General features: G+C 39.7%; 8 protein-coding genes across 12 annotated transcripts; 3 read left to right on the top strand and 5 right to left on the bottom strand.

Moving 5' to 3' along the window:
- Window positions 1–448: 448 nt before the first annotated feature.
- Window positions 449–9,899, bottom strand: LOC6579184 (arfGAP with SH3 domain, ANK repeat and PH domain-containing protein). 4 transcript variants are annotated; one of them, XM_015163540.3, is made up of 13 exons: window positions 8,836–9,899; window positions 5,753–5,825; window positions 5,533–5,678; window positions 4,449–4,789; window positions 3,867–4,315; window positions 3,371–3,806; window positions 2,830–3,310; window positions 2,648–2,767; window positions 1,737–2,586; window positions 1,596–1,672; window positions 1,423–1,470; window positions 879–1,061; window positions 449–812 (listed from the first exon to the last, which is right to left on the bottom strand). In XM_015163540.3, exons 1-13 carry the CDS (start codon window positions 8,962–8,964, stop codon window positions 615–617), a joined length of 3,531 nt encoding a protein of 1,176 aa, XP_015019026.1. In that variant the 5' UTR covers window positions 8,965–9,899; the 3' UTR covers window positions 449–614. The 4 variants fall into 4 exon arrangements, with proteins under 4 accessions (XP_015019026.1, XP_002005081.1, XP_015019025.1 ...); XM_002005045.4 differs by having other exon boundaries at window positions 1,737–2,568; window positions 8,836–9,898; XM_015163539.3 differs by lacking the exon at window positions 1,423–1,470 and having other exon boundaries at window positions 8,836–9,898.
- Window positions 9,900–10,028: 129 nt separating this feature from the next.
- Window positions 10,029–12,447, top strand: LOC6579183 (nuclear pore complex protein Nup50). The gene is made up of 3 exons (XM_002005044.4): window positions 10,029–10,570; window positions 10,639–11,864; window positions 11,934–12,447. Exons 1-3 carry the CDS (start codon window positions 10,354–10,356, stop codon window positions 12,270–12,272), a joined length of 1,782 nt encoding a protein of 593 aa, XP_002005080.1. The 5' UTR covers window positions 10,029–10,353; the 3' UTR covers window positions 12,273–12,447.
- Window positions 12,298–14,052, bottom strand: LOC6579182 (coilin). The gene is made up of 3 exons (XM_002005043.3): window positions 13,854–14,052; window positions 12,604–13,795; window positions 12,298–12,544 (listed from the first exon to the last, which is right to left on the bottom strand). Exons 1-3 carry the CDS (start codon window positions 13,986–13,988, stop codon window positions 12,408–12,410), a joined length of 1,464 nt encoding a protein of 487 aa, XP_002005079.1. The 5' UTR covers window positions 13,989–14,052; the 3' UTR covers window positions 12,298–12,407.
- Window positions 14,053–14,322: 270 nt separating this feature from the next.
- Window positions 14,323–16,782, top strand: LOC6579181. The gene is made up of 3 exons (XM_002005042.4): window positions 14,323–14,693; window positions 14,844–15,363; window positions 15,457–16,782. Exons 1-3 carry the CDS (start codon window positions 14,519–14,521, stop codon window positions 15,926–15,928), a joined length of 1,167 nt encoding a protein of 388 aa, XP_002005078.1. The 5' UTR covers window positions 14,323–14,518; the 3' UTR covers window positions 15,929–16,782.
- LOC6579180 (snRNA-activating protein complex subunit 3) lies at window positions 16,678–18,021 on the bottom strand. Its single transcript, XM_002005041.4, has one exon. The coding sequence runs from the start codon at window positions 18,019–18,021 to the stop codon at window positions 16,810–16,812; it is 1,212 nt and encodes a 403-aa protein (XP_002005077.2). The 3' UTR covers window positions 16,678–16,809.
- An 88-nt stretch (window positions 18,022–18,109) lies between these two features.
- Window positions 18,110–18,801, bottom strand: LOC6579179. The gene is made up of 2 exons (XM_002005040.4): window positions 18,598–18,801; window positions 18,110–18,527 (listed from the first exon to the last, which is right to left on the bottom strand). Exons 1-2 carry the CDS (start codon window positions 18,761–18,763, stop codon window positions 18,256–18,258), a joined length of 438 nt encoding a protein of 145 aa, XP_002005076.1. The 5' UTR covers window positions 18,764–18,801; the 3' UTR covers window positions 18,110–18,255.
- A 712-nt stretch (window positions 18,802–19,513) lies between these two features.
- On the top strand, window positions 19,514–21,039 carry LOC6579178 (polyadenylate-binding protein 2). Of its 2 annotated transcripts, none has more exons than XM_002005039.4 (4): window positions 19,514–19,612; window positions 19,861–20,262; window positions 20,331–20,464; window positions 20,540–21,039. In XM_002005039.4, exons 1-4 carry the CDS (start codon window positions 19,514–19,516, stop codon window positions 20,577–20,579), a joined length of 675 nt encoding a protein of 224 aa, XP_002005075.1. In that variant the 3' UTR covers window positions 20,580–21,039. The 2 variants fall into 2 exon arrangements, with proteins under 2 accessions (XP_002005075.1, XP_015019024.1); XM_015163538.3 differs by having other exon boundaries at window positions 20,537–21,039.
- Window positions 21,040–22,001: 962 nt separating this feature from the next.
- On the bottom strand, window positions 22,002–22,752 carry LOC6579177 (general odorant-binding protein 99a). The gene is made up of 2 exons (XM_002005038.4): window positions 22,629–22,752; window positions 22,002–22,558 (listed from the first exon to the last, which is right to left on the bottom strand). The coding sequence occupies exons 1-2, from the start codon at window positions 22,671–22,673 to the stop codon at window positions 22,169–22,171; spliced, it is 435 nt and encodes a 144-aa protein (XP_002005074.3). The 5' UTR covers window positions 22,674–22,752; the 3' UTR covers window positions 22,002–22,168.
- Between the last annotated feature and the right edge of the window lie 1,767 nt (window positions 22,753–24,519).

The following is a 24,519-nucleotide window of genomic DNA, read 5'->3' as shown; positions in this document are numbered from 1 at the left end:
ATCGATTTCGATATTCCATTTAAACACACAAATCTTGCATTAGTTTTTTTTACAGCATTGGGAGATAGACTTTTTGAGGAAAGCGTGATGTTTTTTGTTTTTTTCATTTTTTGAGCTAGCAAGTAAACCTAATTAAATATACCATAGGATAGGATAATAATGAGTAGGTTTAGCTATAAATTATAGCCTATAACACATTTGCAGGACATATTCAGTTGTAAAAGCAATTCAAAGCGGCGCCTACTTATAGTATATGCTTTATAAAATGATAGCAATATCGATTTAGATATACACAGTAAGTGTTTACATATAAATTTAGTATACTTTAAATAGGTTTTTTTTTACAAAAAATTATAATAATAATAGAGAATTTTATAATAATTTGGTTTGCGTTGATAGCACAACAAAATAAACCAAAATAATAATAAAAAAAAAATAATACATATAATTGTAGTTGTTTGCGATTAAAAAGTGTAATAAATAATATCTTCTTTCTTTTTTGTATAATACATGCACGCAACCATACAAATGCACACTCGCACACACACACACACTCGCACACCTCGACAATCATACTCTCACACAGTTGTACAGACGAACAGGAGCTGCCCCTTTTAGTCGGGCAGCATATGTACAAAGCTAACGGGGAACATTCCGCGCCGTGCCGGATGCCCCTCTATGATGCCCTCCATCCAATTCTCGTCATCGGTGCGCTCATTGAGCACAATCAATATTTCACCTTCCTTAAACTCCAGTTCATCATCGTTGTCCGCAACGCAATCGTAAAGCGCTCGACAGCGACGTTGGCCATTCTAAGGGATGCGAAGTGGGTATAATAATAATTTCAATAATATTTATAAATATATATAACAGCTTACATAATGCAATTTGGAAACGGAGCCACTTGCATTCTTCAGTTGATTATCGGGCGAGCTGTTTAGCCTGTCATTGTCGCTAGAAGAAATATTCGAGTCGGCGGAATGATCCAGGCCGCCGCCAGAGGAGTCCATATCCGTGTGCCACGACTCATAATCCGTAAAATTGGCTGATTGATTGATGAGCTAAGCAAAACAAAGAGTTCAATTAGTTAAATTTATATAAAATAAATAATTAAATACAATGTCTCAGTTAGTGCAACAAATATTAAAAACATAGAAGATAAACAGACAAAAGTTTTGGGTTGTTTGAGTTTGATTTTGAGTTTGAGTTTTTTGAGTATGCGCGATTGGAGTTAGAAGAGCTCTAGAGAAGATGCACACGGCACATATTTAGTAAAAACAATCAAAATTAGGTATATAGATATATATATAATATAATTTATAGATATAAATAAACAAGGAACAGAACAACAACAAGAACGGCATAAATTGGTTTGATTTGATTTGTTTTGAATTGATTGTTTGAGTTGTCTCTGACATTTACCGTTTCCTCGCTGGAATGCTCTAATCTCAACAAGTTCTGTTGCTTGCGCTGAAATTTGTTGGAATTACAGGAGATATACACATGGATACATTGATCATAAAAAAAAGAACTAAGCACGCGCGCGCCTCTTCCTTGTCTTCGAGAACGGAACGACAAGGATGCAAACAACTTACCTTCCGTGGCGGTGCGATTGGACCCTCTTCCATAGAGCTGATGCTCTCATTCGATTGTCCATTTGGTATTTCACGTTCTGTAGGGGTTCAAGGAAAAACTATTATTCTATATGTTTATAAATAAGAGATGGTAAGGTTTACCTGCTGGCGGACCGGGCGGTGGTATTTTGGGTCTCATCAGCGCCGATTTATCCACATGTTTGAGTGTGGGCAGCTCTCCAGTGGGCGGCAGCACTAGCTTAGCGCCCGCTAAATGAATATTACGATTCAATGATTCTCCACTGGGCGAACGCTTATGGCCAAAGGTTGTCATGGGCATTAGGCTGTTATTGCTGCCATTGCCAGCACCTGCACCACCACCACCTCCACCACTTCCACTAACGCCGCCTGTTATCCTTGGTGAGCTCTCCATGCTCCGCATGTGCGGCAGCGTGCCATACGCATCCATGGACTGATTCTTATGATTGATAGAGCGAATATCGTTGGCATCCATATTCTGTGAATGCCTGGGCGGATGTGGCAGTGTGCCATAGAATATACTGGCCGGAGTACCGGGCGGCGGTGCTGGCGCTGTGCGCTTCTTCAGCGAGTTCATATTGGCTGTGGACGTAGATTTCCGGGCCCCTGTCACATGACCCAGCTCGCTCTGCATGTTCAAGCTGTTCCGAGTGCCACGCATATTCTGGCTGCACGCCGAGCTGGGACTGGAGCCACCGCCGTTGCCGCTGTTGCTATTGTTATTGCTGCTGCTGACCACGCCCAAACTGTTGCCACTTCCCAGATATTGGCCAACATTCGTGTGCTGTTTGGGCGATGTGCCCGCCGACTGCGTATAGCTGGGCAACGTAAACTGTCGGCTTGGACAATTGGCAATTGGACTAGAACTGGACTGTATTGAATCGCAAGTCGATGATCGGGAGCGCAACACTGGCGAATCGCCACCAGCAAAGCTGGGCGGACGTGAACGCGATTTCTGCAAAGAGTTGAAATACTTTGTGACTTATGGTAAGTTCTGAAACGATATATATATATATAATCCTATATATACTTACGCGCTCATCTATGACAGTTTCATCATCGCTGAAATCTGTAGAGCCGTCCTCGTTGGGCAGATTCCAGTCAGTGTTGATGTGATCAAAGGCGCTCTTCTCTCGCTTTATGGCACACTCAATCTGGATCATGAAAGCGAGTTTTAGGACCGAAATTTCATTATTTTTATGAACTATTGGCTTACCAGCTCCTTGCAGCTATTGTGACCCATCTCTTTGGCAATATCCAGCGCTGTTTTGTTCTGTGAATTGCGCAGCTCGTAGTCAGCGCCTGAGCGCAAGAGCAGCTTCATGCATTCGCGACGATCGTGTAGTGCACAAAGATGCAAGGGCGTATTCTTGCCCGTCACATCTAGCACACCGGCCGGATTGGTGGCCTTATTCAGGCCCTTGGGCGGCATATTCTGTATTAGAAAATCGACAATGTGAAGCGTGGAGCCGGCCTCGCGTAGCACAGCCAAATGGAGAGCTGTTTCGCCCGCATCGGAGCTGGGCAAACAGCAGGTGAGATCGGCGCCCTCGGCCCACACCTGCAGCAGCTGACTCATGTCCGCATTGACAATGGCCTGCTCCAGATCGCAGCGCAGATCATTGTCATCGGAGCAGGTGCGCATCACATAGCGCTTGGCCACATATTTGGCGCGTATGAAATCGTATCGCTCCTCCCTGTAAATGCAAAAGCAGATTAAATATGTATATCCAAAGGACTGCAACTGTTTAGCTTACATGCTGCTGTCGTGGTTAAGCTTGCCCCTGCCCAACTTGGCTTCCATAATGTCATTCAACGTGCTGTTGCCCATGGCGCGTGCTATCAACAGATTGGCCGTTGTTAGATTGTCCAGCGTAAGACTTTGGATGCGCGAATGATGCACGCCCAGATCCCGATGCACGCCCGAGCACTGTATGCAGACGAGTATGCCAAAGTTCAGGCTGATCCAGGTGACATCGTTGCGAGATCCACAATCGCAGCAGCGATCGTTGCCCGGCAATAGCTGCACATATCGAATCACTGTCTTTTGTAGCTCCACCAAGCTGGGACTCATCTGCGGATTGGCATGCTGGAAGGCCTTAGTTAGGGCCTTCTCCTTGCAATTCACCAATACTGCCATCCAAGCCTTCTGATCCGATTCGTCCTCCGCTTGAAAATGATACGGACGATTGTCTAAGGGATATTAGAGAATATTAATATGTTTTCGGAATTTACAATTTGAGTATGGCTTACAGCTGATCAAGTCGAAGCCACGCTTATCATCTGGCACCGGCTTTATCTGACAGGTGAGCAGATTAACACGCGTCGGCGGCTTCGATTCGTCTGCATGGAATATATCCAAGAAGCCATCACTGGTGACCCGGCAGCGTCGCTTCTGCCACACCCGCCGCACCTTGCCTTCGCTCTTCTTCAGCAGATGTCCCTGCCGTGTTACACCATGATGCTTGTCGCCCTGGAGCTGATGGAGCGAGTAACCGGCACCCGCTCCACCACTGCGATTCTCCGATGACTGTGCATTGTCCACACGCTCGAAGTCCGGCGTGCTGCGCAACAATGTTCGCAGATCCAACAGACTGCGCCTGTCCTCGTCCTGCTTCTGCTTGATCACATGCAACTTATCGCTCAGATCGCCGATGTACGTGCCAAAGTGTTCGATCGTTTGCAAGCCATCTTTGAAGTAACTGCAATGTCAATAAATTCGATTATATAAAAGCGTACACAATCGAGCCGTAAACAAAACAAACAAAAGCAAAGCGGCCAATTAGCATGCAGCTCAGCAGGTTTTCGTAGCTTAGCCTGCTCAGCGAAACTTACTTATTCAGCGCGTGATAATACTCGATGAAGTGCTGCAGCAGCTCAATGCCAGTTTTTGTTTTGATCTCTTTGTATTTCAGCAGATACTCGCAGGTCTGCAGCTGATAGAGTCTGCGCTCCTTTTCCATTTCATCCGCCACAACGGCAGCATCGATCTCCGTGCGCACCATGCCCGCCTCCTTCGCCTGGGCCTTTTTCTCCTTCTCGATTTTGATAAACTTGGCCTCGTAGTCTTTGGCCGCCTTATCAAATGGCCGCTTCATATCGCCCTTAACGCCGCGCAGCTCGCTCTTCAGCATCGAGTCCACCGGAAACATGACAATGTTGTTGATGTTTTGCATCTGTCAAGTGAAAGTGGGACAAGATAAGACTCAGGGTTAACTTAAAAGTCACTTTTAAAGTGTACTTGAAGTTTTAAGATTTCTTTTTGAATGCTTATCGTGAATTTCATAGAGTAAAAACTGTATAACTTAGTTGAATTTACTTAGTTTAAGCTTAAGTCCTTCATTTGCTTAATGTTTGTGGCTAACTTAATATGTTGCCCTCTAACTTGTCCAATGCTATAGAATGCTCCTTGTTACTTGACTTGAAGCTTACAATGATCCTTTCAAATCAGGCTTAGAGTCTTAGATGTTAGCATTTGTATCTAGTATCTACTTTACTGGATGTAAAGTTTACAATGTGCACAGTAAAAATTATTATCAAGCTATAAATATTCTATAGTTTTACAGAATTTAACACAAAGTCTTCCTTCATTCAACTGACGCTAGCCTATTTAGCATTCACACGTTACTTCTATTACTTCTATTGCTTCTAATTGTCTTTATATTGTGTTATAGTGCGAACAAACATTGAAAGTTGACAAAGCTAGCAAACAGTTCACTTGACAATAATTTTTGACATGGACTTAAGTAAATTCCCATTAATATTATAAATGTGTTTTATGCTTGATCAATCAAAATTACGCTTACAGTTCTAATACAAAATGCTCACTTCATAAGCTTTATCAGCTATTGTAAACTTAAAAGTAATAAGACTTATATATAAGTCATATATATGTATATTAGTTAAATCTAACCCTTACCAGTGTTTTCATTAGCGCACTGAGCTCTTTGGTCACCACTGAGAACTTGAGAAACGCCGCCCCAATATCGGGCTCATCCTGATCAATGACCTTGCCGCCCAAGCGCTCCAGTGCGCGCACCATAAACATTTCATTGTCCACATGAGCTAAATGAATGAACAAAAATGTATATAAATTAATATATAAATCAAATAAATCCGAATTACAATGTGTCACTTACTATTGCCAGAGTTGTGTATGGCTTTCACGGCCTTCTTTAGCTTCGTCAGACCCTCGCGATCAAACTCCAAACGCTGTAAAGAGATAGAGCAACATATATCAATTATTATCTTATCATGCTTATTATATGAGTTGCATAAGATAATTCATATCCAAAAATTGTTTCCCTAATTGATATGATGCATTTTTCAGTTGTTTTTTTTTTTTCTCCACACTTGACTTGTTTAACCTCTTGACTTTTTCAATTAATTTTAATTCATTTCATTGAATTAGTGACGCGTGCAATCAAAGTTCTCTGCTACATAATTCGTAAAAACTTTTCAACATACAAAAAAGAAGAGGAAAAAAAGTTTTCAATTAAAACTTAGCCAGCTATTGAGGAAACAAAAGTAAAATTATAAATTTAATAACTTTTATTTACTGTGCAGAAAAAGGAATGATTAGATAAATGCTTCAGATAGTATATAGCGAAACTTAGAATCGTGAAAAGCACAATTGAGTTGAGGTATTTGAGCTATAAGAACTTAAGCAAAAAATGGGGAGTAACTGACTGCTTAATACTCAGCTAAATACATTTACTATTTGTGGTTCGAAGTTTGTACTAAATGGATTTTTATAAGCAGCTTTGCTAGCTCAACTTAATAGTTATTTTTGAATGTGGAATATATATTATTATTTATTAAACCACGCCTCACAGTCTATGTATAAATAATATTTAGATATGTTTTTAGGGATACACCCAAAAAGTCTATAGATCCTGCCCAGAGTGATGAGACCTACAAATCTTCATCATAAAATTTCTAAAACTGTAAAATGATTTGATTTTGAGCAATTAGCAACGCCCCCTCTCGGCATGCCCGACTGTGCCAAATATATATATATCACAATTTATTATACTCCCTTTAGACATACATGGCAATCGCCACCCAGCCAATACACCCCTTTTCCAGCTCATGAACGAGCATAAGCTAGCAAAAAAAAAAGGTGAGTGGGCTGCGATAAGCGAGCTGCGAAAAGATGTTTAAAGCGTGCTAATAAAGATTAGTCATGTTCATATAAACAAAGTTGATGGCAAATATTTGGAACGCAAATCGCTTAGAACAATAACGAAAAATTCTTAAGTTGGTCAACCTCGACAACTGGTTTCCGTTTCTCTTTCTAGCAGCCGAGTGAGTTTTTTTTTTTTTTTTTTTTTTATTCTTATATTTTTTACTTCTGATATTCCGTTGTGTGAGGCTTGATAACAAAAGAGGCGAAGTTCAGGGGAAACACAAAAAACGGTTAAATGTCTGATCAAGTTACTCTATTTTTTTTTAACAGAAAACCGCATTATATTTATATTTATTATAAAAAAATACATGTTGTGAATAAGCTGGACTGTAAATAATACGCTTACTGACGAATTTAATAACATTTTAAATACATATATAAATTTATATATATATAGGCCAATCATCTATATATGTATATATATGCACATATATGGCGGCGTTCTTGCTTGATTGAATAACAATTCTATTTTGGGGCAGAGCCAAAACAAAGACATCAATGAAATGAATGAAAGGAAATAAAAGGAAATGATATGAAAGGTGTGTCTTACGGGCACATTTATTGATTTGTTTAGATTTTTAGGTCGCGCTTTGACTAACCCATCGCCCATCACTGAAATTAAATATTAAACATTTGATTTGCTGTCAAATGGCAAAATCTGAAAAGCTATCAAAATACATAAACATTTTAGGCTAATTTGTTGCACAGTGGTGCAAGGGTCCAACAAAAATCTGGGATGTTTTAATTTGGAATTTAAAATATTAATAATTTAAATACATTTTATGTTTGATTTTAATATATATAAATTTTGTTTGATTTTAGTATACATAATAAACAGTTAATCTAAAATTTTAAATTTCCTTTTTAAATTAAACAAAAAAAAATCTATTTTCTATACATATTGATTTTCTTTTCTTTGTATTTCTACAATTTCTTTAAGTATCGTACATATCTTATACATCTAATATTCTTATAAATGTCTAACAGTTCTTTCAAAATCCTAAATATTGATCCATGTCTTATACATGTTATTTCTGTTATATTTAGACCACAGTGCGTCGTCTGTCAGCTAATTTTAGCAAAAAGAATTGGAACGCCGCACGATTTCACAGAGACATATTTTAGGGAGCAGCTTTAGCTCCGAAGAACTAGAGCTATAGCCAATAACCAATTGCCGGCAGTCGACAGACGACGCCTGACAGCCAATATATTTATTGGCAGACAAAAGCGAGCATTCAAACTGAATTTCATGCGTAATCAAGTGTGGCTACGCGCCTCTACTGCAGTTACATGATTAATAAGCTGCGATCGCGGGAATGCAGCAAACAGCTTTAAGCTAAATATGCGACACACATATGCCAGCGTCTGCTTTATCAGAGACGCCTTTCCGCCCGCACTTGCCCTTATCAATGCATAGCAATGGGTATATGAGCGTGTGCGTGTGCGTGTGAGTGTGTGTGTACGTGTGTATTTTTTATGGGGAGTAACAGCAGCTGCAATGACTAAAAATAAAACATTGCGTTCTCGAGTGGCAATGTCGAAAAATGGACAAATTGGGGAAGCATTGGGGGAAAGGGAACAGCGAGCAACGAGCAGCGACCCAGCTGCATTGATTTCAGAATATGCACTTTCATTATTTATGACTTTTAATGGAAACCAAGAGAAGAAACCACCTGCAATTGCCTACGCCGACGTCATCGTAGAACAAATGCAAATGCCTCAAATGAAGCCAAGTAGAGAGAAAGAGAGAGAGAGAGAGTAGCGGGAGTATGGGATTCAGTTGGCACAGCGCCAATTTAATGCAATACCTTTTTTGCTTTCCCTAGGTCGTCGCATTGTGAAAATACATAATAAACAAAATCGTTTTTGTGGGGGAGAGACTATAGAGTATAGAGTATATAAAAAATGAATAAGCACTATACGTATTTGTGTGTGTGCATGCATTTTATAACGCTGGATCATTGATTAGCCACCTTGAACTTAAGTGAGCGAGAGAGACAGAAAGAAAGAGAGAGGCAGTGGACGAATGCTTACCTCTTCCAATATGCTAATCGTTTGACGGCAATCCGGCATGCGGGATGCAAACGTGGAGGTGGTGGGCGAATTGTAATCGTCGCGCGTCTCCTCCACGAACTCGGCGATGCCAATTAAAGCTGGCGGCATTTTGATATTGTTGTTGCTGCTTCACTTACTGTTGGGCACACTTTTTGTATCTTTGCTTTTTTTTTTTTTTAATTTTGCACACACTGGAAACGGCACAACGGGCGCGCACTAGCGAACTTCAAGGACACCCAGGCAACAACAACAGCAATAACAGCAACAAATAAACGAGTAACGACGATTGCAAGGCAAAGCTGAAACACGAACCGGAGACGACGAATGTGTTTTGTATAACGACGGCACAGCTGCTGCTGCTGCCGCTGCCGCTGCTGTGGGCAACAATAAAGGATCACACAACGAGGCAACAGGAATAAGCAGGATAACAGCGACAACGTTTACGTTTTGCCCTCTCTTTGTGTTTAGAGTGTGCGTCCCGTGTGTATGTGTGTATGCGTGTGTGTGTGTGCGTACTTGTATTGCGGTATTGGTGTTGGCACGTTAGTCTGTATGGGAGCACTCACTTATTACTCTCTTCCTTTATGCAGCAATTTTCACGTTACTCCTTTTTGAGTGTGTGTGTTTTTTTTCTAATCACTTTTACACACGCTGCCGTTGCACAGTTACTTTACGCACAAACCATTTTATTCTGTTTGTCGTACACTTTTTAGGCGCGCCACCTGATCGCCTCATCTTGCAGCAAAATTCGAGTCGCACTCGCAGTCGAAGCGCAATTAATGTTACAGTAGTAGAGAAATGCGCCGCGCATATTTACACCCAACTGCAACGGTTTTTGTCACATTGCCATCACTCAAAAAATCATTACTAAACACTTCAACATAATTAACGGCAAATTGCTTTTTATTTATTTATTTTTTAATATTTACAACTAGCCCGAACCGGAGTTGGGACTAAATATTATTAATATTGCAATTTTTGCTGCTCCGCTGGCGTCGTCGTTGTCGCGTACGATGTAGCAATGTTGTATATACTTCGCGATCCAAAATGTACTAAAATTGGCCAAAGTACAAAAGTCGTACAGCCAGCACAGAGGCAATGAGTTTCAGGGCTGGTCGTAGATGATTCCACTCACGAGCATAGAACGGAGCTGGTTCACACAAGGAACACAAGTAGATTTTGACAAGAAAATACATACAACTTATTCAGAAATATACAATATATAATTTAATAAATTAATTTAATTTAATAATAATATTTTGTACACCGACTACATTCACATAACTAAAGTAAAAATTCCGTACAAGAATTACCATTGAGCAGTGTTTGCGGTAGTTCCTTAAAGAACCAAAAAACAAAAAAAAAAAGACTGCAACAAGCAAGTTGAGCTGTTTAGTTCCATGAGCCTGATACTGTCACTCGTTACTGAGCGAACAAACAGTACGATTTATTTCCTTTTTGATCAGTATATATTTTTTGCAATTATATTAATAACAAATGGCTGGCAAACGGCAAGCTACATCCAATCTAAACCATGAAAACTGGGATCAAGAAGACGAGCCAGAGGAGCGCGGCACATTCCGAACAGCGCCCCCCGAAGAACTAAAATCACGCGTTATTAAGAAGGCGACAAGGCGCAAGCCTCTAACCGGCTCATCAGAAGGCGAAGATGCCGGCGAAACTCCAAGTAAAACTGTATTCAGCGGCTTTTCAGGTGGGTTCCGGCTGCATTAAATGTGTTTGCTTCATTCATAATATACGTATATAAATTTGTAATTGTAGGTTTCGGCAAGCCAGCAACAGCTGCTGCGGCCACCGGCACACCATTTGCATTCCTGTCTAATCTGTCGGCTTCCGCTTCTGCTCCGGCTGTATCTAAATCTCCAACTACAACAGCCGCCGAGAATCCTCCAAAGCCAAGTGGAATCTTCGCCAAGAATGATGTAACATCAGCTCCACCAGCTAAACAATCAAAAGGAGAGTCAAATTTAAAAACCAGCATCAGCAGCACAGCATCAACTGTACAAGGAAGCGCAGTTCCGTCGATTTTCGGAAATACCTTAACTAACGATGCACTAAAGGCTCCCGCCTCCAAGCTCAAGCCAACTGTGCCTGCCGACAAGTCAGAGGCGTCGGGCAATACAATTAACGCCTCTAAGGAATATCGTGATAATGTCGCCGAATTGAATATGGCTGTAATGAAATTTCTGCAGGAGCATATGGATAAAAATCCGTATTGTATATTGAGCCCAGTGTTCGAGAGTTACGATAAGTATGTGAAGGAGTTGCGAGAGAAGGATGGAATTAAATTAAATGCAGCAAAGACTCCGTTGAAGGCAACAGATGCAACAGCCACACTAACAACAACAACGGCAACAGCAACATCAGCTGCAGCTCAACCTGCAACTACAGTTGCTTCCGCTGGCAGTGGCTTCTTTGGTAAGCCGAGCACAACTTCCACCGAATCAACGTCATCATCATCGTTGGTATTTGGCAAACAGCCAAGTTGTACCGTAACAAGTGGTGGCACCACAACCGCTGCTACCACACCACTGTTTTCGTTTGGCACCGTGCCACGGTCCTCGTGGGCAGGCACCACACCAACCAAGTCGGAAGCCACGTCCAGCACAGCTTCGCCAGCAAACATTTTCAGTTTCGGTACCAAGCCAGCAGCCGCAGCAGCTGCCGCCGCTGATAAAGAAGAGCAGCCCAAGAAGGGTTTCTTCTTTGGTGGCGCAGATCCACCCGTTGTGGCTTCTGCTACAGGTATAACTCCGCCAAAATCAAATGGATTCACATTTGGCGTAAAGAATGACAAGCCGACCACATCTGTTTTCGCGGGTTTTCCCAAATCGAGCAGCGATACAGCAATAACAGCACCTAGTGGTTTCTTTTCCAGCAGTTCAAGTTCCGTTAGCTTTGCCAATGCTAAACCCAATCCAGATAATGCGAATGCCGACAACAACGAAGATGAGGAGGATAAGCCACCAGTTGTGGAGTTCAACAAGGTAATGCTCAAACACTACCTGAATAGCTAATCTAATATTGATCCGTTTTTATTATTATTATCTTTTCAGGTAGTTGAAGATGACGCCGTTTACTCGAAACGCTGCAAAGTGTTTGTGAAAAAGGAGAACGATTTTGTTGAGCGTGGCGTTGGCACCTTATATTTGAAGCCAGTCAAGGACTCGGAAAAGATACAAATGTTGGTCCGTGCCGACACCAATCTGGGCAACATTCTGGTCAATCTTCTATTGACTAGTGGCCTGCCCTGCCAGCGAATGGGCAAAAACAATGTCATGATGGTGTGCCTGCCAACGCCCGAGGAGTCAAAGCCGATGTCCATGCTGCTGCGTGTAAAGACCGGAGAGGACGCTGATCAGCTATACGAGGAAATTAAAAAACATACAGTCTGAACCAATATTGCATTCGCAAGATGAGTGAATTTTTAACTCCCATTTATGTTATTTGATGAACGTTTATATTAACAAATTATGAAAACATTATAAAACACAAATACAATCAAGTGTTTTGGACTTGGCAATCCCAGCTTAGTCCACAGAGGTCACAATTACCTTGGCCTGAATCAAATCTCTAAAGTTAACATTTAAAATGGGGGCGGCATCTGTAGTGTCATCCAAACGGCTGGAATACTGCTGCAGTACATCAGCAAACTTATCGGAATATGCTACAAATTGAATAGAATTTTTATTTAAGTCAGTTGCTTATCTCTTCAGTTGTATTTACCGATTACAGCGATTGTGATGGATTTTGTACGACGATTAACGTAGGAGCAGGTGCCCGCTATATTTTCCGTAAACGCTGTTGGCGGCTTTGCTCCCTTCACTTTGGGCAGCTTAAAGATTATCGTTTCACCCACATTGGGTAAATTCTCCAAAGGGGCTGCATTTTGTAGCATATCTTTAATAACGTCCAATGACGTATCCTTCAATGGCACCGCTTGAACATCCGAATCAGAGTCATCCACATTTGTGTCATCCAACACCATAACATCGTCATCCGAGTCGGAGTCCAATAAACTTTGTGTTAGTTCCTTGGCCTGCACTTTATTCTCCGATTCTTGCTCCTGCTGTGAGATCTCTAAAGAAAGCTGAGGTAAACTCTTTGGTGTCATTGTCGTATGCTCCAAGTCAGCTTTATTTGGTGTAACCACTGCTATAGATGTCTCTACTGACGGTTCTAATTGCGTTTTATCCATTTCATGCTCGGCTGCAGGCGCCTTGGCAGGAATCACAATTTCCTCGATAATTTGAATATCTTTGTGTTTGCGTGAAAGCCTAAAGATGCGAACAGAGTTCATATCTAACTCCATTAGTTGACTACGAAATTCGACTTCAGGTTCTACGTGCTCCAATTGCAGGCTTTTCTCCACAGTTGTGCCATTTGGTGGCACATTTTCTTCATCTTCATCGTCCCTATATAGAATATGATTATTTGAAACACTTTGTTTGTTGAAACTGCTGAGATTCCTAGTAGTGCGATTTGATTGATTTGAGATGCTGGACTCAGTGGCAGCCGTGGCTGCTGATTTATTATTATCAACGCTGTTAATATATGAGGCCCGTTGATCTTCTTGCATCAATAATGCAGTTCCAAGGTTTGATTGATCCTCGCTCCCTACTCCATTTATATCATCTCTGATTGAGGCCGGCTCCTCATAGGTGACCTCATTTCTTGTTATACTTTTGCATTTGGAACGCTTGGGCAGATTGGGAGTGGAGCTTATCAGCTCATTTTCTGTTTCAACCGAGCGATTTTTGCGTTTTTTGCTTGTTTCAGTCGGATGTGAAAGCTCCTCATTAGAATTGCCGGTTGGATCTAGTTGAAAGGCCTTAAGCGATTCTGTCGACTTGATTACTTTGATGGACTCCTTCGGGGGCACATAACATCCTTCGCTGGTCAACAAACTTATGTTCTTCTACATATGGATTTAAAAACACTTAATTTGAATTAATAATTGAGCAATCAAAACTTACCAAATTGAACAACTTTTGAATGTGATCTTGTAGATCTTTAACATTCTCCCAGGATACATCAACTAACACCAACGAGCAGCGGCGTTCATCACAAAAGAAGTTGGATAAATCCAATTTTATGGGAAAATTATGCATTCTGCTCAAATTGTCATACCGTTCAAAATATACTCATGCACTAACCAAACAAGCTTGCATGTGAATACAATATGCTATCGGTGGCTTATCGATAAGCAAAAACAAATCAAGTAACGATGGTCTTATTGTTGTGAATTATTAACAGATAATTTACAAGGCTGCAAGCTGTAGCCAAATTACCATATACATTATTTAAGTTACTAAAATTATAATCATTCATTTTTTGTTATTATACAAAAATATACATTTCATATGTAAATATGTATGTACAAATCTGTTACAGGGTATTGCACCGTCAAATAACCGCAATTGTTGCATTTGTACTCAAAGTGCGCAAAGTATCGATAAATGGAACATCCCTCACAGAGAGCCATACCACTTCTTGTATACTACTCCAACGAAAACGAAAACAAATAGTTTCCTTATCACTTTAATATTAAGTTTAGTCATCCGAATTCCTAGTATGGCTCATTATGTGATAATGCAACGGATATAACAACCAAATAGAACTCGTTCGGAAATTGACCAAAATGAGTAACGGTGAGAATAACTCAAATGCACGAAGCCAAAACCAAGGCCAAAGTGCTGCTGGAGGCAGCGCGAGTGGGAGTGGATCAGCGAGCACGGCTAGCTCTTCTACAGCCCAACATCGATCCAGAAATGCAGCCAGCCAGGAAATTCTAGATGCCGGCAGTGATGAACAGGGTATGCATATTAATTTCAAGTTCAGCTGTTGTCTAGCTAGCCTAAGCCTAGTGAACCAATAGGCACTGCTAATAAAACTAAACTAAAGACTAAAGTCTATAAGTTTTAAATGTAATCTCCACTTATATTTCCTTTCCATGTGTTTTGTAGCTGCTGGCGCAACGTCTGCTACAAAAGAGAAGCGCAGCTGGTTCTACTCGTTGACCAGGCGTAAAAAGTCAGATTCTGCGTTGGCCAGCTCAAGCTCAACAGTTGCTGCCACCACCGCTGCTGGCGGCTCCCAATCAGCGCAGCTGCAAAACAACAACAATGAGCCACTGGGCGCCGCCATGGAGGCCAGCTGTTCTAGTGCCGCTGCATCCGATAGCAATAGCAGCAGTGTAGGTGGCGCTTTGCGTAAACGTAAGGATAAGAAGAACATGCTCTCGCGTATCCGGAAGAAAATGGTATTGGGTCTGAGTGCATTGCGCAACTGGCACTCCATGGGCGATGATTGTGATTGTGATGGCGGAACCACAGATGCCATGTACGAATTTCTGGCGCCACCAATACGTGTAGAACCGACGCTGCCCTTCACCCATGACTACATGCGTTTCATAAGAAAAAAGTGGCTGGAGCGGCAGGATCCGCCAAATGAGGTCATGTACAAGGCATGCTCCGAAATGCTCAAGTATGTGGAAAAACCTGTTCGATGAATCATGCCCTAAGAGATGACGAATTAACTTAAATTCTTACTTTCTTTCATTTCTTCTTTTGCTTACAGTCAAGTCTGGTACTGGGGCGAGATTTCGCGTCGCGACTCGCAGCGTCAGCTGAGCGATAAGCCCACCGGTTCGTTTCTGGTGCGGGACTCGGAGTCGACCGGCTCTCATTTTACGCTAAGCTTTCGCATTTTGAACGTGACGCTGCATTACCGTCTGGAGTATCGTGATCAGTTTTGGCATTTTGAGGAATTGAAATATGAGTCGATTGTCGAGATGATTGAGGACATTTTGCATCGCTGCACCAATGATAATTTCGTGTGCTTCGTGAAGGTGCCGAACGAGATGCAGCCGCCATTTCCAGTGATACTCAAGTATCCATTGAGTCGCTACTTGAACATGCCCAAGCTTCAGGATCTATGTCGACGCGTGCTGCAGAGACAGATGCCAGTCAGTGAGCTGGCCCGGCTGCCAGTGCCGGCACAGATGCTCGAGTATCTGTCCGTGGAGCGTGAATTGGTATTTCAAAGCTAGGCAAATGGTGGTCCTGGTATTAGCTTTAAATCCAGTGTTAGAAACCAAAGAAGGTTAGAAGAGGCAGCGACGCAATTAAACGGCACTGCCACAAATTATAGATATATATAGTTGGAATTGGAATATCTTAATCGTGATCGTGGAAACTTGAGATCGAAAACAAACAAAGAAACACTCAAACACATGCCATAGATAAAACACAAGCAAAATGTGACTAGTGTTTCATTTGCATTTGTAAACAAGCAATTAAAACACGCACAAACGAGAAATCGACACTATATATAGGTATATATATATACATACATATATACATATACCATAATGAATACTGTGCATATGTATGAGTATATGCATGTTTTTAATCTATAACTGTATTAAATATATTTGTATTCTTATATACACACACGTATATACATAGATATATATAGAATACACATATGTTATTGGCCAAAATTAGTCTATTAACTCGTTTTCCATTGGTCTTGGTCAAAGTCTGTACGCCTAAATGATATTGATACTAATTTATACTAAATATATATATATATATATATATATATGTGTGCTCTTTCAAGAAAAGTATTTGTATAAATAAGCTCAAAATATTTGTGTTATACTACATATGCATTTGATTCCTAATGTCAAAACTAACTTTTGCTATTATACTAGATATAAATATGCTATATACAATATGATATACATACTTATATGTATATTCATAGATCACTTGAACTGTGCGGCATATGTTTAACTATTGTTACAACGTGTATTGACATTTATTTAACACTAAACAAAAAACAGTATCTCTAATTTATGTTTGCATATATTTTATCAAAATAAAAGTAATATTAAAATTAGCCTTATATTTATCTACATTATTATAATTAACTGATTTCATCCAAGTCCCCGCTATTCTCATCACTGCTGCTGCTGTTTATGTCCGGCGCGTTTGGTGACTGGCATACGGCGTCTTCGTCCGTGAGATCCGCCAGACCATAAATCCGATATGCTTTAAAGTCTCCCACCTTTTTGCCATCCACATAGTTGAAGCTGAAGAAACACCTACGACAGAGATATGAGGGATCGTGCAGTTGCCGGCGCGACTTCTCCACTATGAAATGATAGCCACGCAGGCCGCACATATAGCAAGCGCGTCTATTGAAGGTACTGAAGGAGCGCAGAAAGGGATAGTGACTAGGGTTAATAAATTTACTGCCCGGCCTCAACACCTCCACCTGTGAGAACACAAACAAATGCTCGCAATTGCCATGATGCAGATACTGTACAGGTGCACCCAGGCTAATGGTTAGATCGATGAAGCGAGTCGCCTCCATTGAAGCCACCTGGAACTCTTCTTTCTCCAAGCCGTGTGCTGTGCTTGCCCACTTGATTACAGTTTCAGAGTAGTCACAGTTGTTGGGATTGCGGGTATCATTATAGAAGACTCCGTTAATGAAGAAGTAGCCAGGATCTGTTTCGAGCACAGGCAGCGGCGCATGTGGCTGTTCGCTAATATCGACAAATCGTTTGCCATTGCAGATGCAAGAGATTTTATCTCGTAATTCGCTTAAAAAATTGCTGCCAAGGCAGACGAACTCTTCCGCAAAGACAGGACGCTCCAATTTGAAGCTACGATGCGCTGCACGCGGTGGCCTATAAAACCGAACGGTTAGCTCCAATTCGAATTGCTCAAGGGTCTTCCACATTACAGGTGAATCGCCACTTGGTGACGGTTCGGCATTCAAACGATAACTGTATTGTGTTCGGCTAAATGGATTTTTGCGGGACTTCGCCTTGTGCTTATATATGGCTGTATAGGTCTTTGGCACAGGCTTATTCATGTTTGGTTTCGATACATTGGGACGCTGTATCTCGGCGCCCAGCTCAAAGGTGTCTATTACATTGTCGTCCGGGGCATCAAGCAGTTGCAAGGAGCAGATTTCTGCAACTTCTGGTGAAACAGGTGGGACCTCTGAAAAGTAGAACGGAACATTCTCTGAACTTTTTTCATCTGGATCGTTTAACTTCTTGGAATAATCCTCTAGGAATTGACGTAGGTTTATTGCTGGTTGGAGTGGTTCGAGTACGTTTTCCATAATTTACTGCAAAAGATAATCAAATCATTATAGGTACTTTTTTGAATTGAGATGGCAGCGTGTCATGCACGATCTACGTTCTAATTGTTTGTATAATTATAAGCATTTAATAACATGCAATTTAACAATTATGGAGTTGTATAATTCAAGAATTATATGAATACATATATCATAAAATACATTTGCTAAGACTTCTTAGAACACGCTCCCATCTCTAACGTAAACATACATTTCTTATTTTTCCTCAAGAAATTTGTCAATCGCTTCTTTATATGTAATATTTAGCTTTAAAGTATGTGGCTTTGGTTCCTGTTGCTGTTCCTCGTCCGCCTTAATATCTTGTGGGAGATTCTCAATGTAAACCCGATCAAAATTGATTACCTTGTCGGATTTATTGAAATACTTATATTGCTGTCGGCAAACTGGCTCATAAAGTGGATCGCCAACTGCGCTCTTGGTGTCTTTTTCGAAAAACACATTAGTGCCCATACTCATGTCATAGGAACCTGCAAATATGGGAAGGTTAAATAAAAAAATCCCTTGTTGATTTGTGAACACACATGTCGCATGCTATACCTTTGTATATATTGCCATTGATTTCAGCCATGGGCGTATCGCTTTCAATGGCAATTATGCGAATAGCAGCATCCTCGTGCTTTAGCTGATGCGGTGCAAGATGATTTTTAAAGTCAGCATACACCAAATATTCAGTTTCTTCGTACTCAGAGTCAGAATCGGTCATGATATTAGAAACTGAATGCGGGTTTGTTTAGCTACTGCGATATGTTTGTTATCGATAACTAGCATGCTCTGAGCGATACTTTCAATGTACCTTCTCTAACAGTGAGGCGAATACATTTTCGCTGCGTTTTTTTGCGTTGACAAAATTGTTTCTGTGAAAATTTTGTCGAACTGTTGTAAATGCAGAAATATCAGTAAATTTAAATGCTGCTGTTAGTGCCCGAAAGCGTGAAATAGATAAATATTGATACAGGTCAATCGACAAATTATCAAAACTAATATTAAGATACAGTTGTTTCCGTCGTTGGTAGCGTGCGGATTATCATTGGGCAGCGGCCATTTTGAGCGAACGCAGAAACGTCATCAGCAGCAGCGCCTTGCCTTGTATTTTTGACGTAAGTGCTGCTGAAATCGTAATTTAATGCGGAAAATGTTTCTGTATATCCATATACAAAACAGATAAATGTGCATCGCCAATTGTATTGTTTAATTAAAAGCAATAACAGCGCCAAATTGAGAATTTATGACACGTACATTACTATAAAGTGCGCCTCTCTTTGAGCATGTCCAATTAATCGAAGTTTCGCTTGCTCTTTTGCCACACGTTCTCTTTACAGTGAATTATAAACATCGATAAATACCACAGTGCCGCTGTAAGCTTTTACGCGACAAAGTTAAGCTTAGTAAATATAAACAAAACACCAAAGTTCAAAACTCCCTCCTCCCCTTAAATCAATATAAAATAATTATAATGGCTGATGAAGATATTACTTTAAACGAGGATCAGCTTCTGGAGTCGCTGGAAGAGACAAACGGCGAACAGGAGACTGGGATTGCGACTGAAGCAGAGGTAAGCGTAAGGCGTCAACAAACCAGTTTTTTTCCCATTCGCCTTGAATGTAAAAGCACATTGAAATTCGCGGAAAAAGCTTTGTCTGCTTGCAAAGCTCACAAAACAAAGCGGCAGCCATTTTCGAAGCGTCTTCTCCCCAGACACACTTCAAGTCGGCTAAATCATAAAGCATTCTTGGCATTATTATAAATTAAAAAATAGCAAAAAAGTAACTAAATTATATATATCTAATTGAAATATTAAAGGAGGAAGGCAGTATGCAAATCGATCCAGAACTCGAGGCCATTAAGGCCCGCGTCAAAGAAATGGAGGAGGAGGCTGAAAAAATAAAGCAAATGCAATCAGAGGTAGACAAACAAATGGCCGGCGGTTCGACAACCGGTTTGGCCACTGTGCCGCTTTCACTTGAAGAGAAGCAGGAGATTGACACACGGTCCGTGTATGTGGGCAATGTTGACTATGGTGCATCTGCCGAGGAGCTGGAGGCACATTTTCATGGTTGCGGCACCATAAATCGTGTTACTATACTATGCAATAAGGCTGATGGACATCCGAAGGGTTTTGCCTACATTGAATTTGGCTCGAAAGAGTATGTAGAAACGGCGCTGGCTATGAATGAAACACTCTTCCGAGGACGTCAAATTAAGGTGAGTGCTATCAAAATATACGTATAAAAGAGTTTTATATTAAATGTTCCTTTCCATTACTATTGCAGGTCATGTCGAAGCGAACCAATCGACCTGGACTTTCAACTACAAATCGCTTTGCACGCGGCAGCTTCCGAGGCCGAGGAGCTCGCGTCTCCCGTGCCTGCTGTCATTCAACTTTCCGTGGCGCTCGACGCGCAATGTAAGGGTTAAATATATACATAGTTCCGATATTAAGATGTTTTGGCTAATTCCGGTCTGTTTTTCGTTTCAGAAGAGGTTACCGCGGACGCGCCAATTATTATGCGCCGTATTGATTTTTGTTTTCTTAACTTATGTTTAGTAAGGTAAGTTGACTGATGATAATCAAAAAAGAACTATAGTCTGAATGGGTATGCCTTGTAAAATGGAAAAAGTGCTCAACTCAATCAAACGATTTAAGCACTTTTGGTATTTACTATAGCATTTATGCCCTCCTTTGTAAATACGAAACAGTCCGCTTCCAATTGCCATAAGGTATTGCCTGCCATCGATTAGTTAGCCAAAACAATCTTTCTATGAGGCTTCATTATCCAACTATGTATATATACAGCTTCTTATATGAGAGTGCACTAATAATTGTACACATCTTAAATCCTTAAGAAATTCGTGTTTTGTTCATAATAATTATCCGTTCATTGCCAGTTTGGCATTGTGCCTGATTACTGTCTATCGCCTGCTCTCTATATTCTAAAATTTTGGGATCAACTAATTACAACTAATTAGTTTTATTTATAACACATTTCTTTAATCCAATTAATATTTGATTTCAGATTTTTTTAATATATAATTTCAAAAAACATTTTATTGCCAAAAACTTCTTTGCTAACAAAAAAAGAAAAGAATACAAGAGAACGCCAACAAAAAAATATTATGCATAGAAATAATAATAAAAAAATCCACAGCAGAGGCGCAAAAAAAAAAAAATAATAAGATGAAACCCAATAAAATGAAAATCAACAAGGAAAAAAAAAGAAAATATATAAATAAAAAAAAAACGTAACTTGGCTATAATGTTTTTTGAAGCACCCAAAACACCACAAACACCCCTTATCACACTTTTTAATTTTTCATAAAACAGTATACATATATATATAAATATATATATATTTATACATATATAAACTACAAAACTAAAAAAAAAAAAAAGTGGAGAGAAAAAAGTAAACCATGTAAAAAAGAGGACAAAGAAAAGCAGAATAAAAAATAAAAACAAAAGAAGTTCTAAAGAAGGCAAAATCAAAAAAAGAGAGGATTAAAAAAATTAAAGAAAAAAGATTATGAAAAAATTGCAGACAAAAGGAAAAGATGAAAAACACCACAAAAAATAAAAATAAAAGCAAAAAATAAAAAAACAAGATAATTAATAAAAATCTTGCTGTTTCCGAAAAAAATAAATCTATATATACATAATAGTATACAAAGAAAAATTTGATAAAAACCGAAAAAGATGATGAAAAATATAAACGAATTAAACAACTTTTCTATGCCTTTCCTTTGGGTGGGACAAGGTTTTGGGAGGAAGAAGAAGAAGAAGATGGCGATGATGATGATGATGATGAAGAAGAAGCACAGCACTAGCTATCCATAAACTGGGACAAACTTTTCATTGGCCGGCATTATTATGGCCTTGCATAATATTAGGATCATATAGTTTATATATATATTAGAAAGATCATGTTTCAAAATAAAATAAAATATTAGCTTTATGGCTTGCTATTATACGATTTTTATTTCAATTTTAAAGAAAATGCAGCAAATAGCACAAAAAGTTTGTGTGATGCACGCGCAACATTCGATTGCTTGACGGGATGCGCCGCCTCCTGGCGATGACGGTGGCGGTGCCGGTGCATTGATTGTGGAATGCTTAGTTCTTCTTCTGGATGGCGGCCTGCACCAGGGGCAGGTTCTTGCTGAGGAAGCACTTGAAGCCGCGATAGGCCCAGACGTTGGCCGGCGACTTCTGTTCGTTCTTATCGGCGCACTTCTCCACATCGGCCTTCAGTTGGGTCTTGTCCTCGCGTCCCTGGCCCAGCTGGGCGACCAGGTTGTCGACCTTGAAGCCCTTGGTATCCTCGAACAGATCGAATTTGTTGAAGATGCACTTGATGTAGTTGCGTGTGATCTCATCGTCGGGATACTCGAAGGTCTTGTATTTGGCAATGAGGGCTTCGGTCACCTTGTTGGCCTCGGCGCACTCCTTGCGCACCTTCTGCAGATCCTCGGCGGTGCGCAGCTTGTACTCGGCAGCGGAAGCCTGGCAAAGAGGAGTGTGTATTTAGCTAGAGGAAAGTATACTTTGAAATGCGTGGGCGTGGCACACTTACCAGGCCAATCAAGGCGCACAGTAGAATGGCAACGGTGTTCTTCATATTTGCAGGATTCGTTTTTGGTTTCTGTTTGGGCTGTGCTTTAGCTGTGTGTTTGGACACCAGAGTGATAACTAATGATTGACTGCCCAGTCGCATGGGCTTTTATACAAATCATTGGGGCGCGCACGACTCGAGCCGCCGAACGCCACCGCGTCGCGACGCTAGCGATGGAGGGTTGGCCGTAGAAGGGGGCAGCTTCAATTGAGTCAACGATTTGTACGGCTACGTCGAAAATTTCAATTGGATTTGGAATTTAAGTCGACTTTAAAAGTCACTAGCACTTAACTAAGGCTGAGATTAATATGACTTATCTATTTGCATGTACATATATAATATATATTATTTATATTTACATATAATATATGGACTACAAGGAATTTTTCTTGCATTTGCTAGAAATTGTTCTTTGCTCTTTGACCTCAGATTCAATTTGACCTTTATCGGTAATCATAATCATTAGCATCATTATCATAATCAGCCTAAGAGTGCTCTTATCTTGCTAAACAGCCTCCCTGAGCTGCATAATAATCTTAAATTTAATATCATTTAAGCGTGTTCTTTTTTTTATTTTCTGACTGTAAGCCAAATAATAGCGGAAAAGTACGGCACATAATCAGTGTGGTGTATCTATAGATCTACATATCTATGTACGTGGAAGTGTGAGTATATTTATATGCACATGCCTTTGTCGCTTTACTTATGCACATCACTGTTTCGCTAGGTACTTTAAGTACTTAATGACATGACCTAAATATTAATTAATTAAAAACTTATTAACTGTTTGTTTGTTTTAGAAAACTAAAAAATGATTTAGATGTATTAATAAATAAAAGAAAAAATCAATAATTGTTGAACAAAAAAAAAAAAAAAAAAAAAAAAACTAGTTTTTGGAAATATAATAATAGATTAGTAGGTCAATGACAATTTAGTACTCATATATAAATTGGCCTAATTAAAAATATATTAAGTATATAGATGTATTAGCTAAATTTGCAAATATATAGAAGTAATCACATATGTATTTTTTTTATTTATCTTTTATTTACGCGTTTAACTCTTCATTTAAATTACTTAAATTAATTATCAAAAACATAATTCTAAATTTATTACAATAGAAAAGCCAAATATCAAACATATACACAAAGAGAATTTTTTTATATTTGTACATTTTCAAACATATATCTATTTATTTATTTAATACATGTATATTTTTATAAATTTTATTTGGCAACTGATTTATTTAGCGTAAGCACAATTCTAAAAAAAAAAAAATAAACAATGATCATTTTATAAAAAAAAAATGAAAAACTTTGTAAGTATTAAAAAAGAAATTGTACCCACATTATATCTGAGCAGTAAATGTATAAACATTCTTTATATTTTTAATTCCTTAAATTTATTAAGTTTACTATGGAAATAAAAACAAGACAAGCAGCTGCTCAGTATCCATCAACCCCTATATATATACATACATATTCAAAATCAGCTGAAATATATACATACATATATGTATCTATTCTCCTTCCACTCACGTAAACCCTTATTATTTCCAGATGTTTCTTTATGGAAATCATGCTAAATCTTTTTTGATAACCTCTGATAATGTCTGCCTATTAGGCTACTCTCCGGCTTTTGTATGCTGATCATGATGATGACAATGCAAATAACGATAATAATGATGACGATGATCATCATCATCATCATGTTGCTGCTGCAGTTGCTTGCCGCCTGGGCTGTTGCTGCTGTGCTTTAAATGAGCATTAATTGAATTGGCAAAAATTACGTTGACAAATACTACTTGCCCTCATCATGTCTCTGCTGAGAGATCTCAATTCCCATCCCCCAT

This window comes from Drosophila mojavensis, unplaced genomic scaffold (assembly GCF_018153725.1).
Source record: "Drosophila mojavensis isolate 15081-1352.22 unplaced genomic scaffold, ASM1815372v1 contig_80, whole genome shotgun sequence".
NCBI lineage: Eukaryota > Metazoa > Arthropoda > Insecta > Diptera > Drosophilidae > Drosophila > Drosophila mojavensis.
The sequence above is the reverse complement of the archived record's forward strand: the minus strand, read 5'-3'. Positions and strand labels throughout refer to the sequence as shown.